Source organism: Aythya marila, assembly GCF_965140915.1.
Source record: "Aythya marila genome assembly, chromosome: 1".
NCBI classification, from domain to species: domain Eukaryota; kingdom Metazoa; phylum Chordata; class Aves; order Anseriformes; family Anatidae; genus Aythya; species Aythya marila.
In genome coordinates this window covers 157,530,981-157,550,120 of record NC_139042.1, presented here as the reverse complement: position 1 = coordinate 157,550,120, position 19,140 = coordinate 157,530,981, and the positions used below count along the sequence as shown (strand labels likewise).

Below are 19,140 nucleotides of genomic sequence, written 5' to 3'. Positions count from 1 at the left end.
GTTAAAAGAATTACTTTCATTAAAGAGTTTCACGCCATAAAAAGCCCTCAAAAAGTGGATACTGTCTATTGCATTTCACATTTTACTAATAAAGAAGTGAAACTGAAGATGACTTGTGATGTGATTTGTAGCAGATAGTCATGCAGTTCAAGTGAATGCTACAAATTGGAGAACTGTGAAAATTAAGAGCTCTAGAATCCTGAGTAAATTAACATGCTGACAACTCAGAGAATGAGGTTTTAAAAAGGACCAAAAATGTGTTAATTATTTTAGGTTGAAAGGTGTTTCTCACAAAACCTTTCAAAATTCATTAACAAAAACAATTTTCAAAACATTCCGAAGAACAAACAGGAAACTTGTAGAGCAAGAACAGGTAAAAAAGGATATTACTGATATTAAAAAGTTAAACTTACCATTGAAGCTCACACTTTGCTCTTTTGCATTCTTTGTAAAAGTTCACAAGAAGGTCATTTTTTCCTCAGCTCTGTCCATTGCACTGATGTCAACAAATGTTCATGAGAGTCCTGTCTCAAGAAAAATAGCATGTCAAGAAAACAGCACAAATAAACCTTATATTATTTTACCCTATCTTGTATGAACTTCCAAATCTCTATAAATTATTAAATAGCAATTTTATGACTATTTCATAAATAATACATAGGTGGCCAGGTCAAAAGTTCATGTTACTATGTATCAGGTTGTTTGGAAACAGTTTTGCCCTGGAAGAATAAGCAAGAAGTCAATTACAGTACAAAGGCATTCTTTCTGACCACTGGTTAACACAACATGGCTTAGTGCCAATTCTTTGGACTAAAGATATTGAAAAACTACAGACAGTTGAACAGTGACTTAGTTTTGAGAAAAAGGAGAGATGACTGAACAAATAATATAGCATTTCCCCCAAAACTAGGAAGGGGGGAAACACCTGTATGGGCACTGAATGGGTAGTATTAGTAAGATAATGTGGATCAATAATATGTAAAAACATCAGCCTTGTATCTAGCAAGGTTCACACATTATAGCTCTCAAATAACTAACCAACTTTAAAGTGTTTGCTTCTCCTAAGTCCTGAAATGCTCCTTTTTTGTTTTTGTTTAACATTATATACTTCTTAATAACAGCGTTCAAATTATACTATGATATCCTGCAAAAATAGGTGAGCAAAGCTATCTTATCCAGACAGGTAATCTCAGTCGTGGTCTGCAGCGTGGCCTGAGAGCATGACAATCACCTATCAGAAGTAGTGGTAAAGGTAAACGAGCAGTGGCACTGCAAGGAACACATGCAACGAGATGCAGGTGTAGTTATACTAACACCAAGACAAGGATCACTTAAAAGAAATCAGAACCAACCCAGTCACTGTTACTCACATAATAGCAAAGGTTTTCTTTTCTATAGTACTCGCAGCTCTGGCTATTGCTGTTATTTCAACCAAGAAAGAGCCTTTTTTTTAGTCGTCACCACCTTTGTAATAAAGAAGATAAAAAGCTATGTTAAATGTCAAAGCATGCATCTTTATACTAGCCTAGGTCAGAGTACTTTAGCCAAGATTAAGTCTGATCACATATTGGCAGAGAAGTCTTATTAAAAACAAACAAAACAAAACAAACAAAAAAAAGCATACTACAGGAATACATGGAAAGATATCCCCTTTTTGAATTTCAACCCATCAGAGGTTTATGTACTTTTTTTTTTTTTTTTATCCCCCTTCCCCAAGAATGCAGACAAGAAGAATCTGCTATTAGCCTGTGAGAAACAGTTTGAATTTCCTTGCTTGAATCAGCTTCTGAACAGTGTACTTCCTGCTTTTTTAAGTTCACTAGCTCTGCTGAAAAGCAGTGGTATTTGAAAAGGACCTACAAGTAGCATGTAATGATTTGTCAACATAGAAACCTACATTTCTGAAATACCATGTTCTAAAAAGTAAAGGATGAGGTAACATTGCCATACAGAACCAAGCTGAAGATTTAAATTCCCTCTTTAAGAAAACGCATCATTAGGTAAAAAGGTTTTTGGTGAGTTGAGACTTCTTTTGTAAGTTTACTGCTCACTTGGAGCAGCAAACCCTTGAAGATACTGCTTTGAGTTTCGGAGTCTAATTCTGAGGTAATTCTTAAACATTCCTATTTCAGAAACAGCTACTGCTGAACAGCTGGGAAAAAAACAAGATAGATCTCTAAGCAGAGACTTCTATCCAAAGGAATGAGTTTATCCAATCTCAATTGCTAGCTCAACTACTTTTTGTAGGTTTGTACTTTGCCCTACACAGAATATACGTTAACACAGCTACTTTACTTACCCTTTAATCCTAGGCAATTCTGATGCTCTTACAAGCCTTTATTTTTATTCCCATCTTCTAGCATTTCTTCAATCCAGAATTCTAATTTTACACAACTGCTAACCACACTGTTCCCTGACAATGCTATATTTACCTGCATGCCACCAGTAGGTAAAGTACTACTGTTTTCTTTTTAATCAAAGGGAACTGTAAAGCACATAAAGATTTTAGCCACATCCAAAGTCTGGTTTAAGTGGTTATTTCACCATCAGAAAAGTCTGTTTTAGATCTCTGAAAAAGCTTTATCATCAAAATTTTCTTATTTGCTCCTTGCCCTTCCCTACACCTGTACATTTCAAATGCCACCAATGCAAATACATGTCTGTAAGTTTTCCTCTTCAGACAAGTATTTGAGCCACAGACATTCCCAAACAATTCTTAACAACTTACTAAATTTAATGTAAGAAGCAAACACATGCAATAAAACGCATTGTTCTGGTTTTAGCAATAAGCCATGCAACACAGTACTTGAACTGCTGCAAGCTTGGTAATCTCAAATGCATCCCAGCAGAGCGCCCTCAAACTTCTGCAGTGTGCAAAAGCTCACTTGGCAACAGAAGGGCATAAAAAATCCAGAAGGGCCCCCATTTTCCAGCAACCTGCTTCTGCAAGCAAGAGAAAAATGGGAAATGCAAGGCCATGTAAAATCTGTAGACTGCACAAAACTGCAGCGTGGATAATTGACTACTACTCACTTGCACTCTGGCCTTCTGAGATCTTATTTTTCTGGAATCTATGCTAAAGTCAGGAAAATCACTTTTTCTATCTGGTCTGACTACAGGGTAGTTTAACATTCTTGCTGAATTAAAGCATACATATGGGAAAGGTGTCTTTGCTGCCCTTTATGACATATAGCATGACAAGGAAAGGAAGACTTATCATCAAAACCAGAACCTCTTATCTGCTGCTACAACTGAGTCCACCAAACTCCATATTCAGAACGGTCAACAATGAAGGAAGCTTATAAAAGCTAATCTGTACTCGCTACGTCAGGCAGCGGTATGTCTGCCATTAATCTCTGAGGAAAATAGCAATTGCCATCTGGCAGCCAACACTCTTCATTCACATCAACTAATTAGTTCTCATTTTGACACTGGAAAGCAAGAAGCCATCTAAGGAGTATGCAAGACAAAGGAAGTCATAGATCACAGATGTCCAAGAGGCTGCTGAAGCTTTGGCATGCGAGTCATGGTGAGTGGATTTCTCCCTTGCTCACTCAACAGGCACATGGAAATTTGGTAGCAACACAAGCATGGGCTTGCAAGTGCCAGTATTCCACCATTCCAAGCGATGGATGTATTGATAAGTATCTGTAAAACATGCTGCTCAACAACTTCTTTTGTTTTTATTTCTTTTTTAAACACAGGCTTGCTGTGATGGAGAACCACATAACTGACTGGTCCAACTCACGTAAACAGGTTGATTGTCCCTCAATATTTTTTTACTTTATTTAAAAAAACTAACTAACTAACAAAAAAAAACCTTTTACTTTCATAACTCCTAAAACTGTACCTCTGATACTTTAATCAGCCCTTGGGCTGTATGACTGTCAATTCATGATCTAAAAACAACCACTGAGACCTAATTTGACTGTATAAAATCAGGACTGACAAGTACTTCATTTCCAAGATTTCTGCCAAACATTTTAATTTACAACAATACTTGAACCTGTCAGGAAGAATATACAGTTCAATATACAAATATTACAGTTTGCCACAAACAATAAGTGGCAAGATACGCCTTGAGAGACATGCTACATGACTGTGAGAGCTGATTGTGGAAAAACAGCATGAGGAAGCCACGTATAACGCCTGCTTGTTAGGCTAGTTTCCTCAAGATGTTTGACATAGAAATCTGCATTCCACAATGCACCATTTCCATGCATGTTCATAGATACAAAGTGAAAAGGATGGAAAAGAATCAGAGCTCTCCAGCAGGTTTGTCTTGTAAGGCATGCAACCTTCCTCCCCCAGCACGCTGGGAATCCCTTACTGGTTCATGCAGTCTTTTTCAAGATTTACAGACAGTAGGAATATATAAGAAAAAAACAAAACACTTTTGGAGAAGTAGGAGAACAAGAAAATGTTTCTCCACAATCACAACCAAATCCAGGACAATACAAACTGATGAGAGCAGCACACCTCAAAATACAGAAGTCTGCACAAATAAATGAACGCAAATACGCACAAAAACCAGAGATGCTCTGCATCCTTGCTTGGGAAATTTGGAAGTATGGATGCCCCCTTTTGCCCATATGAATTTAGGCGAAATTAGGTTGCATTTAGGGAGTACAGTTGCAGTCCTTAAAAAAACAACAGCTATCTACCACTCTACCGTTAGCTATCAGCTAATAAACATGTTATCTGCCACCTTACATCAACATTTAAAGGAGACAATTTATATTCAGATAAACCTTATGACCTAATTTTAGGAACTTGAATAGATTTTAAATTTCTCTTCTTCTGGGTAATGGCACTTGCTTCTTTTACAACTCTGAAGGGTATGAATATTTGTTTTGATAAGGTCTACTTCAAAGAAAACGCTTTAAGTAATACATGTATATTTCTTTTTTAAAAAAATAATACTGGCAGTGATTGAATTATTGAAAAGCATAGCATTTCTGTATGGGAAAACACCTGTACAGTCCACCTACCCCTCCTCAGCATTTGCTCAGCGAAGCTGAGTGGAACAAAAATATTCATTAAAGTTCATCTCAAACAGTTGCCCCAACTGCAAAGTTTTCATCTCTTCCAATTTTTCTATGAGAGCTCCTATTATTTCTGAAAAAAACAGCAAAATTTACATATTAATATTTGCAGCTTTTAACAGTTTTTTAAAATTTAGTTCATGCTCTCAGAAAACTAAAAAAAATCAACTTACTGTCCATAAAACAGAATTGTTAATATATTCTAAAGACTCCTGTCTATTATTCTAAGAATATTTTCATTGATGCTTCATTAAAGACTAAATATTAAAAATACACCTGACATTTTAATCACACAAAGACGTCAGCAACTATTCTGTGGAATTGTCGATGCAAGTATCAATAAGGAATTAGTCTGTAACTCCACACAGTTACAGACTATTTTTTTTTTCATTTTGCATGCATAAAGCATTGTCTGTTAATGTGAAACATAATTATTATGTAAATCTCAAGGAACTTTATTTTGTGTGTATTAATTAGGCAGCTGAAAACAGAAACAAAGCAATTTACAAAGGGATCAGGAAGTTTCTTGAAAAGCTTTGCAAACAAACTAATGATCATTTACGCACATACCTAATCATAAAGCGTGGGTTCTCCGCTCTCTCATTTGGAATTCTAAAACCAGCAAAGAGATACCCATACATGGAAGAGCTGCCAAAAAACAGCTGGGCATCTTATTTGCCTTGGATAAACGGACTTTGATAATAACTGACACCCTAAACTATTTAAAACATATTTAAAGCACACACAATTGACTTAAATTATCAAGTGTAATAAACAACAGTTAAAAACACATTATTTTTTTTTTCACTGGAGCAACAAGTTAATCCAATACTGAAATGAGGAACACCAGCATTGATATATACAACAGACTGCCAAAGCCAGCAGCTTTGTCACTTTAAAATGCTGTTTTAATTCAGTACCTAAGACTCCACTACTGTCCCCACTGGTCTTGCCTACTTACCTCCATTTTATTTTTATTTTTTTTCTTGCTAAACCTAATACTCCTGCCAACTTGTTATCAATGTTTAATAATGGAAAGATATCACTATTTCCTTTCTGTTGTCTCTTTCCAACAAAGCCTTTAAAATTATCATCTCTTTAAAATGTCACTCCAAGGTACAACTCCAGTATGAATCAACTTAGATGCACAGCTGACATTTTAATGATTGGGCTTGCATCATACATGAGAGAAGGCAAGCTGTATTTGGGAAGACAGGAGGAAGAATGTAAAACATGCCTGGACTCCTTTTCTTCTTGCTGAGACCCAGAACAGAACAAATATAACAAGAGAAGTTTCAATGCAGCAACTTTCTTCTGCAAACATGAAGCAATTTTCATTCCCTAGGAAGGGAATAGATACTCATCTTCTGAAGAAGCACAGTTTTGAAGAATTGACTAGATGAAAAATGGCAGCTCTGACATAAGTAAGAACCTGTGCTGAATGCCAGAGGAAAGATTTCCCAGGGGGAAGACTGATAGGAGTTTGCTAGCAACCAAGTATTTTAACTAACACTCAGACATTTTAGGGTATCCTGGTACAGACAAGGATCAAAGCTTAAACATGGCTAAGAGGAAGATACTGGTTTAGCTGGCGGTTTAGCAGCTTCAGCTTGTTTCAACAGTCAGCTGAAATAGAAATACCTGAAATACACAAATACACATGTAGGGTAATATATACCTTAAAATCATTAAGAGGACCAAACACTTCAGTAACACTTTATTTTTTTTTCTTCCTAACAAGCCATATATTCAAAGAAAAACAAAATACATCGTATATTTACACTGAACAACATGATTTGTTTCCTTAACAGGACACTGATGTAGAAACTGTCCCTAAAATAATGCTCAAACAGATTGACACTCAGTGTTCCAGAAAACACAAACAGTAGAAACTGTGTGTTCGTTAACTCCAAAGAGCAGTTGAACTACATGGGTGGCATAAGCTGAAAAGACTCTGCTATTCATGTCCTTATTTAGCATGCTTGGTCTGTATATGATGACTTCTGTTTGTTTTCTTGTTTTGAAATGACATTCCATTTGATCTCTCATAATTCAGTTCTGAATTAGCTCTTTGAAATAGCATAGTGTTATCAAAACTGTGGCTTAACATGGATGCCTCACTCTTCCACCAGGGAGCTCTGCTATGGAACTAAAATGATTCCCGGCTCCAGAACTACAAGCATGTATTCTCACCAAACAACGATCAACTTACATAAGTGTTATATAGACAGAGATGTCAAGGCAGAAAAAAAAAATAAAAAAAAAATATTAACTCACTTGCTCTAAGCCACTCTGCATTTTAAACATTTTGCCACTTTATGTGGGATTTACGTTTCCATTTCACTCTTTTCGTTTTCATTTTTCACGCCTCCCTCAATATCTACTTTAGTTCTGCATCGATCTTCATTTGCTGCACTACAGAATTATAACCAAGATGCAGTTACACTGCCAGTATATGTAATCAGTATTTTATCTTGATTCTGTAACAGAAGACCACAAAAAAAAAAAAAAAGCTAAAACACATTAAACAGTTATATTAGCCTCTACAGCTTATTAAGCTACAGAAGAAGATAAAAAAAGATGTTTCTATTCAGAGGCATCTTAACATAGAACAGTTTGGCTTGGAAGGGACCTTAAAGACCATCTAGTTCCAGGGACACCTCCCACCACACCAGGTTGCCCAAAGCCCCATCCAGCCTGGCCAGTGATGGGGCATCCACAGCTTCTCTGGGCAGCCTGTGCCAGTGCCTCACCATTCTCTGAGTGAAAAATTTCTTCCACATATCTAATCTAAACCTACACTCTTTTAGTTTAAGGCCATTACCCCTTGTCCCATCACTCTACTCCCTGACAAAGACTTCTTCCCCAGCTTTACTGTAGGCCCCCTTTGGGTACCAGATGGCTTCAATGAGGTCTCCAGGGAACCTTCTCTTCTTCAGGCTGAACAATCCCAACTTTCTCAGCTTGTCTTAGTAGGAGAGGTGCTCCAGCCCTCTTATCAGCCTCTTAGATCTCCTCTGGAACTACTCTAACAGGCTGCTACTGCTACAAGGTCTTCCCAGAGCCTTCTCTTTTTCAGGCTGAACAACGCCAGCTCCTTCAGCCGGTCTTCAGAGGAAGATGCTCCAGCTCTCTGATCATCCTTGTGGCCCTCCTCTATGTCCTTGTGCTGGGGGCCCCAGAGCTGAACGCAGGGCTCCAGGTGGGACAAGAGCAGAGCGGAGGGGGACAATCACCTCCCTCACCCTGTTTGCCACACTGCTTTTGATGCAGCCCAGAATACAGTTGGCTTTCTGGGCTGCAAGCACACACTGCCAGCTCATATTGAGCTTTTCATCCATCAACACCCCCAGGTCCTTCTCCTCAGGGCTGCTCTCAATCCATTCTCTGCTCAGCTTGTGCTTGGGACTGCCCTGACCTAGGTGCAAGACCTTGCACTAGGCTTTGTTGAACTTCATGAACGTAACAAATGGGTGATTTTATTTCCTAAATCACAGGGGAATCAAAATCCATTTTCCGAAAGCTCATTTTGCAGCAAGGCAGCATTATTCTCTGTGGGTCCCCTGCTTCACCTATAAAGTCACTTCTGTTAAGAATTCATTGTTTTACACTCAATCATGACCAATTTTATTTTTTGCAATATTTTGAATTTTAGAAATACAATCCAGTCCCTCTTCCTTTTCCTTTCTTTACCGAAAGGGTTGTTAGGTATTGGAATGGGCTGCCCAGGGAAGTGGTTGAGTCACCATCCCTGGAGGTCTTTAAAAGTTGTTTAGATGTAGACCTTAGTGATATGGTTTAGTGGAGCACTTGGTGGTGGTAGGTCAGAGGTTGGACTCGATGATCTTGGAGGTCTCTTCCAACCTAGATGATTCTGTGATTTCTCTCCCCTAACCACGAAGTTTACTCTTTTTACATAGAGAGATGTAACTAACCAACCTCTGGGTCAGATATAAGCCTTTACCTTCAATCAACAGTTAAGGCTTACGACATGACCAGAACAAGTTACGTAATTAGGTGTGTCGAGCATCTTGCATCTTGTCAGCCTTCATTAAATAGCAATGCTGATTAAGCAATCGCAATGAAGAGAAGTATGATTAATCCAGAAGGTAAAAAACAAAAGATTACCACCTTGTCTTTTGATTAAAAAACAACAACAAAAAAAAAGAATTATCTTCAGCTTTTAACACACCCGTTGAATGAACACATAACATCTAAAAACACTTCAAGTAGTTGCTAGTTTTCCGTTTTTATTTAGGATGCGTTCACGCCTAGTTAGCTGTAACAGGGGACCCCGAACCTTTTGGGCCGTCGGACCACTACCAACGCTCAGCCCCCCTCGCCGGCTGGCAGCGCTCACGGGACCCCGGCAGTTTTATGGATGCAGCCCTCCGGGGCCCGACCAGCGGCTACCTGGAGGCCGAGGCCACGCAGACAGGCGCACACACACACCCCGGCACGGCCCGGGAGAGGGCACGCTGCCTCCGGGGCAGCCCCCGTTAGGAAATCCACGGAAAGGCGCGGAGCGGGCCGGGGAAGCTCGGGGGACCGAGGCCGCACCGAAGCGCGACCCCAAGCAGCGGGGAGCACCACCGTGGGCAGCGGCGGCACCGCCGAGCCCTCCCCCGGGACCCTGCGAGCAGAGAGCAGCCCCTGCCTGCCGCCGCCACCGCCCGCCCTACCTGACTGAGACCGTCGCGGAGCCGCCGCCGCCGCCCCCAGCTGGCGCTGCCCAAGCAGAGGATGCCGGGACAGAGCTCCCCTCGGGGCCCCGGGGTGTGCCGGGAGCCGCGCGACATGCTGGGACTCGTAGTCCGCCGCGAGGCCCGCGTCTCCTTCTCTCTCCCCGCCCCTGCGCGTCTCCCGGTTCCAGGCACCGGAGACGCCGGGCGAGGCTGCGGGCATCGCCTGGCAGCGGCCTCCGTTGTCGCCGCCGCCGCCCTGGCGGAGCGGTGAGGCCAAGGGGCGGCCCGAGGGGCTGCGGCCGGGGCCTGCGCTGCCGACGGCCGGGGGGAGGCGGGCGGAAGGCGGCTGGGGCCGGGGGACCAGCAGGGGGGCCCTGCTCCTCTCCCTGCGGAGGTGTCTGGGGGCCGTTGCCGTGAGCGGGTCGGGCAGTCCGTGAGTTCCGCAGGGTCTGAAACGGGGGCAGGGCGGGGACGTCCTGCAGGGACGGCGGTCGGTCTGTCCCTGCGGCATCTCGGGAGGGAGTGTGGCAGTTGGAAGGAAATGGGGGCCCTGCACAAGGAGCTCTGTGGTGGGGATGTGGTGCTCTGTAGAGCTAGTGTATTGGAGCTAGTCTGGGTGACCTAGCTTGGAAATCCTAGGTAGCTTAATCTAGGTGAGCTCCGCTAAACTAACAGAAAGTTAGTGCGTGTCCCACCTGTCTTTGCTGCTTCTTGATATTCAGTCTCGCTCAAGTATCTGTGACTGTGATATGCCTTCTACACACCATTATGGAAGAGGAGCAGGTGTTTGTGTTGATGCCCAGTGTCCCTGGGATGGTGAGGAATCTCTGTGGTGCTTGGGCTGCCTCTGCTTTGCACGGTCTCTTGTAGGCCCTCCTGAATATCCTATCAAGTTCTGATAGTATGTGAATGTGCCCAGCACTCCTATTTTATCAGTACTTACAGAACTTTATAACATCAGGCTATTTTTTGTATGTTTGGTGCCTAAAGAAAGTCAAGAAAATGTTGTGATGGCTACCATTAAAAGCATATATGTTTCACATTTTTTAGAGCCCTGATCTCCTTGTTTCACCTCACAGACCTTCTGTCAAAGGTCTGTACACACATTCTACCAAGCGGAAGGAATCAGCTAAATTTTAGGAAGAATTCACTTCCCTTTTATTGTCCTCCAATATGCATATACTGTAAAACATACTCCACACTTCACACTTGTGCCCCCCCTATATCTTACTGTAGATGGTCTCCCAACAATTTTGATTATTTTGTTTATATCTCTCTTCCTTTTGATACCGTTTCAAGACTGATACTTTCTTAAAGACATTTTATAAGTTAAGGAAAAGGAATTTTAAATGAGAAAGGTAGGGAAAGATCAACAGTTGTAAGGTTGTGCTTTTACTCTCAGAATAGATTTGATAGTCATATATTTATTTTCTACGTCTCATTAAATGTTGAAAACTATATTAGTGTTAAAAATATATTAGTTAATCCAAGTAGCACTGGATGAACTGAAAAACTGAGAATACCAAGACCAGTTATGCACCTGCATGTAATTTTCTTGTATTTTCCTTTGTCATCTACAACAAAACAGAAAAGCAATTACGTATATATAATAATAGAATAGTTTGGGTTGGAAGGGACCTTAAAGAACACCCAGTTCCAATCCCCCTGTCATGTGCAGGGACACCTCCCACCAGACCAGGTTGCCCAAAGCCCCATCCAGCATGGCCTTGAACACTTCCAGGGATGGGGCATCCACAGCTTCTCAGCCTGTGCTTCACCATATTCTGAATAAAGAATTTCCTCCTTATATCTGATCTAAACTTACCTTCTTTTAATTTAAAGCTATATCATCCTTACCAAGTCATGTTTTTTATGGAATGTGAGGTTTCTAAAACATTTAATGAACACTGAAGAAATGATAAATACAGGGGGCTCTGAAGTAATTCGCATATTCAAAGAAGATGAGGAAAGGGTGATTTTTCTCTTCCCTTAGGGGTAAAGGTAGATTTCAGAGTTTTACAGCTCTTCTCTCAGGTTGCTCAGGAATATGTTCTGTGAAAGTAATACCTGTTCAGACTTTCATTAAAGGTGGAAGTTTCAGTTGTTGAATGTTTAAATGATGAACAGTGAATGAGGGAACAGATCTTGAGATACGCTTAGCATAAACCTTTGTTATGGTTATTGATTCAGCTTGATTTTTTCCAGTAAAATATATATCCTTTTTGCATCATCAAGTTTATTGAATATTAATAAATTAAGCATCCTAGTTGGTTTTATTATTGTTTTCTTAATTTTCCTAACCATTTATACTATATTTATAATTTAAGGGCAACATGTAAATAAATTTTTGAAATGTGACAGAATCTGCTTTTTAAGGTTTGGCAATATAGGTCAGAGACAGCTCTGAAAAACATAATAATCCAAGTCTTCCAATCTCTTTTGTCTTTTTCAGGCATTGCATTGACTTCCAGGTACATGACAAGTCACCGTCACCTATAGCATCTGGCTGGTAAGCAGTAGAGTAGAACAAAACTGTGCATTACTTCCAATTTATATATTTGTCAGTTTGCAGTCCTGTCTCAATTCAAGTATTCTAATCAAAAGGAAAGGATGCTTAATGCAAGAGTTTAGTATCTTAGAAATTAATATCAAGAAATGGACGCTTGTAGCATCAGACTGAAGCAGGTGTTGGTTAAATATATAGGAAATAACAATTTTATCAATATAAGGAGATTTTTATCATGCAAGGGCAGATTCAAGAGAAATTGGGAAGAACTGAATAACATTTAGAAGTGAAAATTGAGGTTTCACATGCATCTTGATGTTCAGGGTTTGAATCACAAATTCTTTGATTTTGCATGATCTAATTTTAACTTAAAACATGGTTTCACTGTAGTCTACGTAGACTATAGTCTACTTATTTACAACGGAGCAAAATGTGAACTGAATGTTAATCAGTACATTTATTAAAAAATCCATATGGTTATTAATATCATTTTGTGTTGTTCACTAGCCTCCTTTAAGTCATATGATAAACAACTGATGGGCAGTGCTAATGTCTCATAATTGTTATTTCTATATTTTTTTTCCAAGAAAATACTATAAAATCAATATGGCACCCATTTTAGATTGGAAGAAGCTTATGAGAGTTGATCCAGATGCTTTGCCTAGTCAAGAGGAACTGGCAGACAAATTGCTAGAGACTGTGTCCAAGGTATTCAAGGGGAAAACAGAACATACTAGTTTTGCTATGCATTCTCCTCTATACTCTCTTGTCTGACACATACATAAATGCTTTATTTTCTGAATTTCATCGATATTTGTATAAAAACACTGTTGTCTCTTTAGGTTGATGGGAAAAACTTGAAAAATGAAACTCCTGAACAGTTGATACATCTTTTTAAAATTACTCAGTCACTAATGAAGGTTTGTATTAATCCTCACTTACTACAGTTCCGTAGGTACATCTGCTTATTTTTTATTTCAGTGAAAACGTGATTACTTTTTTTTTTTTTTCTCTCTTTTCCTGAATTAAGTGTACTGGTTACTCTTAACAAGGATTTGTGTACTAAATGTGTGCATGCATCAGAGTAACTGTTTGCAGCAGCTGGGGTTATGGCATGTACCAGTGGGAAGTGAAGTGAATGGGTGAACGTAGTTATGTAGTTAGGGAATCTTAGTTTTACAGGTAATGCAAAGATATTTCACAAATAAGTTAGATGTAGTAAGTAATTTATTATGATTTTAACTTTAATCAAAGTTTTTATGGTAGGGTGATGTTTTGGAGTAACTTTAAAACTGTCACTGCAAATGTAAGAAACTTGTCTACCCTAAAACTGGTCCTGTAAGTCTGTTGCATTTTGTATTTACTCATAAACATACCAAAATCAAGAAATAAAAGCTGCACAGGTTAGCACATTGGTTTTAGTTTTTTTTTTTTAATTATTATTTTTATTTTTTATCACTATTCTCAGCTACATGCTTTTGAATGTTCAGACAGCTGCTTAGAATAAATTACTAAAGAAAATATTTCAACGGTCTGAAGTTCTTAATTGTAGGGAAAATGAGCGGTTTCCTTTGTTTGAAGAGAAAAATGTTCTTTTGTAAATGTTTTCATACTTCTAAATGCATGGTCCATGAAATACTCTTTTAATTTATGTTAGTAAATCTTTTTTCTTTGCTTACTATGCTTTTTTTGCCAGATGAAAGCTCAAGAGGTGGAGCTGGCACTGGAGGAAGTTGAAAAAGCTGGGGAAGAACAAGCCAAATGTGGTAAGTAAACCTTAAGCTATTCATAAATGATTTGTTAAATATAATATATTTGTTTCTTTTTAATTTAACAGAGTGAATAAAACACTGACTGATAAAAAGTCAGTTGCTTCAGAGGGGCCAAATATTTAAAGGCTGCGAAGTTAACATTGTTGCTTTATGTACTTTGCTGGTTAATTCTCTGTGTCTACTCTATTTTAACAGAAAATCTATTTAAAACAAAAATGATGAAGCTGGAAAATGAATTAGAGGTATGTTTTAAAATTTTGTTTATAGAATGCTGCTTTTTATATTTTTTACAATACTGTTTTAAATAGCTAAGGAAACATAATAGCCATAAGCTTTATTTAATTCTTTTTACTAGCTTATGAATATTTACCAGCCTCCTTTTTAAAAAGACTTGTATCTACAATAAAATTGTCTTTATTTGAATAAATCATTTTTTTTTAATTAATTCTTTTTTATCTTTTTTTCAAAAAAGAAGCTAGTGAGACCTTCCTGTTGCTTTTCTTGAACATTAGGCTTAGTATCCCTCCCCTCCCGCTATTTTAAAGAACAGTACTATATTTTTTATATCGTTTTAATGCTCTTAAGATGGCACAAAGATCTGCTGGTGGTCGTGATACTCGTTTTTTGCGTGATGAGATCCGCCAACTGGAGAAACAAGTAGAACAAAAAGAGAGACAGTTAACAGAAATAGAAAAGGAATTGGAAAAAGAGAAGAAAGTGAATGAACAGGTAAGAATGGCTTGAAATCTCTAAACCAGTTCTGGAACTGTGTTTGAAAATTTCATGTTTTGAAAAGAGCCTCTGAAATCAAAAAAAAAAAAAAAAAAAAAAAAAAATAGGACCACTGTGCATTCATTTTCTGTTTTGTTTCTGGGTTCGTTGCTTTCATAGTTTACGTATATAGTATACATATGCATGTATATTGCTAACAATACACACACACAATAAGAATTTTATCATCTTATTCTAGCTTTCTCTTCGAAATGAAGATACAGAAAATGAAAACATCAAATTAAGGAGAGAGGTTAGTAAAGAATTAATACTGATAAACAATATATATTATTAGTTTTCTACATATTTTGGGGGAGTGATATGGTATTTAATTCTGTTCTAGATTATCTCCTAGGTACTGGTACAAATAGATTATTAGATTTTAATCAGATTTCACAAATTTATCATAGATCTGTTCAAGGGAAACTTAGTTCATTGAGGTTAGGAGCTGTCTATGCTTGAATTTACACAGCCCTAAAATACTTGGGCTTTGGACTTTGTCTTCTTGAGCAGTTAGTATTTTTCGTAAATTCTATTGACAAATAGATTTGATGAATAGTGGACAGGATTTGGTTTAAGCTTGCTGCTTTTGCTAAGATAATTTTTTTACAAAAAGTAGCTAATATAAGAACAAATTAAAGATAGAGTTAACATTCTTTAATACTTTTTTCTTAAATCAATCTCTTAAAACATTTTTTCTGGTTGTTTTTATACCTTTATTACCTCTAATCTTGGTCTGTGGCAGAATAAAATGGACAGCAACAATTACAATTAATGTTCTGGTGGAACCTTGAGAATTCCTCAGATGTGCCCATTTACCTACATGCATGTATGTATGCATATACACACATGCACAGGTATATGGAAAATTTTCCTTTGTTTGGACTTTATGTTGATTCCTATTTAGAATTCTAAAACAAAGATAATCTAATATTTTTCATGCTTTATTTTCTTGGTCTTGTTCTCTCCTTTTTAATCTGAAGAAAAAACAAATAAAGAAAAAGGTGAGGCTTCTTAAGTTTTTAAAAGCAGACAGTAGGAATTTGTATGGTGTTTGTCTTAGCTCTTTGTGTTAGCTTATTAGAAAAGCAACAACTTTGTCTTCAGCTCTTCAAAATAGATTTATTTTTTGATTGCTTTCTGTGCAGAATGAACAATTACGTCAGGATGTAATTGACTATCAGAGGCAAATAGATTCTCAAAAAGAAACAGTTCTGTCACAAAGAGGAGATTATTCTGATTACAGATCTCAGTTGTCCAAAAAGAACTATGAGCTTGTCCAGTATTTGGATGAAATTCAGGTAAAATGGATGCTGTTGAGTATGTCTTTCTGACAATAGTATTTTTCATAAAGCTATGCCAATTTACAGACTAAGTGACACGGGGCAAGGGAATATCTAATGCATTTGGGTTCTGTGATTCATAAACTCTCAATCTGTGAATGTCTGAGGTATTGAAGTTACTGACACGGGTCTTTTAGAGTAATTTTTTAGCACTTAGTCATTAGGATTTGTTGAAATTGAGGATCCAGAGGTGAAATGCTCTCTTCTGTGCTAATTTATACTTTCTAGCATTACATTTAAGGTAGCTTTCAATTACTGGTTATTCAGGTATTAAGATGCATACTTTTTAAAAGCAGTTGCTTTAATTCTGCAGAATTTGACTGAAACTAATGAGAAGTTAGACATTCAAAACCAAGAAATGAGAAAGAATCTTGAGGAATCAGTGCAAGAAATGGAGAAGATGACGGATGAATATAATAAAATGAAACTAATTGTGCAACAATCTGATACTGTTATGGATCAGTTAAGAAAGGAGAAAGAACAGTACAAATTTCAAGTAAGAACTAACTTATATTATTGAATATATTTTTTTGCTTTTATATTGTATCATCATATTTTTCTGTAAATTCAAAAATGTTCAACAACTCCAGTTAAAGCACACTGCTGAAATACTTACTAAAAATAATGTGATCTTTAACCTTGATGCAAATTTTAAAACTTCATTGCAGATCACAAAATACTTTCATAAAGAATGTTAGAGTTCACGTGTTCTAGGAACCAGAACTATACCTTGCTGCCATAATGCTTTTCTGCTAAGTTGTATGTGTGCATTTGTTTGTGTGTGTGTATGTGCATGTTGTTTAAGCAAAACACTTTTGTGATACCATATTGATCCAAATTGCATCTCTAGGTCCAGGAGCTTTCAGACCAGCTGAAAGCAAAGAATGAGGAAGATGATCCACTCATGGCAGCTGTAAATGCAAAAGTTGAAGAATGGAAGGTACTTCTAATACTTCTTCGCTAATTTTTAGGAATTGCTTCAAGTATTCTGATGGTATTTTATCTTCCTTTTCAGAAAATCTTAGCTTCAAAAGATGATGAACTCATAGAATATCAGCAAATGTTGTTTAACATGAAAGAGGAAATAAAAATGGCCCGTCTTGATGTAGACAGAAACAGTATACTGGCCCTTCAGCAGGTACAGTCCATGTGATAAATTACACACACAGAAATTACCATTCTTTAGGTAAGCTAGTGACCAAGTAATTTAGTCTTTCCTAGTTTGCAAAGACCAGAGTCTGTGTCATTTGAGAATTACAAGGCAGATTGATTTATTCCACTATGAGGTTAGCTTAATATTGCACAAATGAATGTTCCCTTTCTGTATAAATGGAGCTTTTGGTAGTTGGTTCTGTTACTTTCATATTTATCTTTTCTAACTATTACAAGAATGACTGTTTTAACACCTAAGCATCCAGAATATAATGCTGTTAAATTACAGTAAATTGGTAAGTTAAGGAAAAGTCTTACTTAGAGGTTTTAACTTTTGTGTCCTCTTGTCTTGCTTGGTGCTATACCGTTCAAGTTTGTGGTTCAGCATGTTATAGAGCTAGCTGAATTAAGTGCCTCTTTTATTAATCTCCAATTAGATAATTCTTCATGATCTTATATTTCCCCACTTTATTGAAAAACTATAAAACATTCAAAAAATCTCACAGCCCTTTAGGAGCCCCAATATCAAACAATATGCTTTCCATAATGTATACATATTAGAAGGATTTCCAGCCTTCTTCAAGTGTTTTTTGAATAAATGTATCATTACGTATAGTCTTACAGAAAAAAAAAAAGTATTAAAAACAAACAAAAAAAATTAAGTTCCAATTAGCCTCTGATGATCAGAAGGCAAAAGCATCTGAAAAGATCTTTGATAAGCAGTTATGCAGTCTGTTTTTAGCTGACTAGATTGCTGTAAAAGTTGCTTTTTTGGATGACAGTCATGAGCATGTTATTCTGAACAGTTTTATGGAAATAAGCGTATTTTTAAATAAGGCTTTTAAAAATTAAATCAAGTTACAGCATTGTGTAGTAACACAAAATGGATCAAACTTGTTATGGTTCAATATATATTCACATATGAAAGGGTTATAGTTAGGTCTTTACAATTTTGCTTATTTTTTTTGTAATTATTTTCTGAAACTTTTTTCCAAGTCTATTTTTTCTTTTTATATATGTATTTATTCAGTGTCAGTGTGATAGTGTTGTGTGAATGCTTTATTTTTACTCTTTCTTTTATTTTTCCTGCTTTGCCTTTATCTATCCAACTTCTAGATAATATCTGAACTCTATGTTGTAAGTACAGTATGTTATGTTTGCTTGTTATATAATTTTATTGGGTCTTTTTATTAGCTGCATTTCATTTCTCCATTTTGATTTTGAAGCAATGTGGTGTTCTGTATTGGTAGTTTCCCTGTCAGTAAAAAAATTTATGGAGCTTTTTTTTTTTGTGTGTGTGTGTGTGTGTGTGTAATGTGCCAAAGTGAGATGGTCAGTGAAGAATTTCTTCTTCTTTTTTTTTTTTTTTTTTTTTTTTTAGGGTGTGCAAGAACGAGATGCTCAGATAAGACTTCTTACTGAGCAAGTCGAACAGTATACCAAAGAAATGGAACAAAATGCGTTTCTTATTGAGGAATTAAAAAATGATCTCCAAAAAGATAAAGGTAAGTTTTATTTTAAAGTATATTTAAAAGAAAATAAGAAGCAAAATAATTGCCATATATTCTTTATTCTTTAGAAATACAGAAAAATGTTTGCCATATTTGAGTAATACTACTCCAAAATTTTTGTTCCTTTCCATTTATCAAGTATGCAAAATGGTTTAAATTTATTTACAGTACTCCAGTGGGTTTTAGAGGTAATATAGTGCCTAATAAAACTATACCTGTATAGTTAATTAATGTTACATATATATGTAATAATGTTATATATTACATACTTTATAGGTTAGAGTATAAGATATGTCTCAGCTCAGCTTTGTAATGAGTTGCAAATGATTGCTAACATATAATTCAAAACAAATTC

The 19,140-nt window shown here is 37.1% G+C and overlaps 2 protein-coding genes across 7 annotated transcripts in view; one reads left to right on the top strand and one right to left on the bottom strand.

Moving 5' to 3' along the window:
• The window catches only part of TMTC3 (transmembrane O-mannosyltransferase targeting cadherins 3), a 36,325-nt gene extending 26,552 nt beyond the window's left edge, over window positions 1-9,773 (bottom strand). Inside the window, exons 1-5 of one of the 4 annotated variants that reach the window (XM_082770743.1) lie at window positions 9,728-9,773; window positions 7,323-7,525; window positions 4,992-5,118; window positions 1,371-1,464; window positions 414-524 (exon numbers count right to left, since the gene is read on the bottom strand). The gene's annotated coding sequence lies outside the window, so the exon portion shown is untranslated. The remainder of the gene's footprint in view (window positions 1-413; window positions 525-1,370; window positions 1,465-4,991; window positions 5,119-7,322; window positions 7,526-9,727) is intronic. The other 3 variants (XM_082770745.1, XM_082770744.1, XM_082770742.1) reach the window with 3 other exon arrangements.
• A 75-nt stretch (window positions 9,774-9,848) lies between these two features.
• CEP290 (centrosomal protein 290) overlaps window positions 9,849-19,140 on the top strand; it is a 54,317-nt gene continuing 45,025 nt past the window's right edge. For 2 of the 3 annotated variants that reach the window (XM_082770700.1, XM_082770702.1), the window contains exons 1-11: window positions 12,769-12,944; window positions 13,079-13,156; window positions 13,933-14,002; window positions 14,204-14,250; window positions 14,594-14,737; window positions 14,979-15,032; window positions 15,928-16,080; window positions 16,436-16,618; window positions 16,973-17,062; window positions 17,138-17,260; window positions 18,656-18,779. In XM_082770700.1, the coding sequence (XP_082626826.1) occupies window positions 12,786-12,944; window positions 13,079-13,156; window positions 13,933-14,002; window positions 14,204-14,250; window positions 14,594-14,737; window positions 14,979-15,032; window positions 15,928-16,080; window positions 16,436-16,618; window positions 16,973-17,062; window positions 17,138-17,260; window positions 18,656-18,779 (1,225 nt within the window). In that variant the 5' untranslated portion in view covers window positions 12,769-12,785. Of the gene's footprint in view, window positions 9,998-12,182; window positions 12,240-12,768; window positions 12,945-13,078; window positions 13,157-13,932; window positions 14,003-14,203; window positions 14,251-14,593; window positions 14,738-14,978; window positions 15,033-15,762; window positions 15,784-15,927; window positions 16,081-16,435; window positions 16,619-16,972; window positions 17,063-17,137; window positions 17,261-18,655; window positions 18,780-19,140 lie in introns of those variants that run through there. The other variant, XM_082770701.1, reaches the window with a different exon arrangement.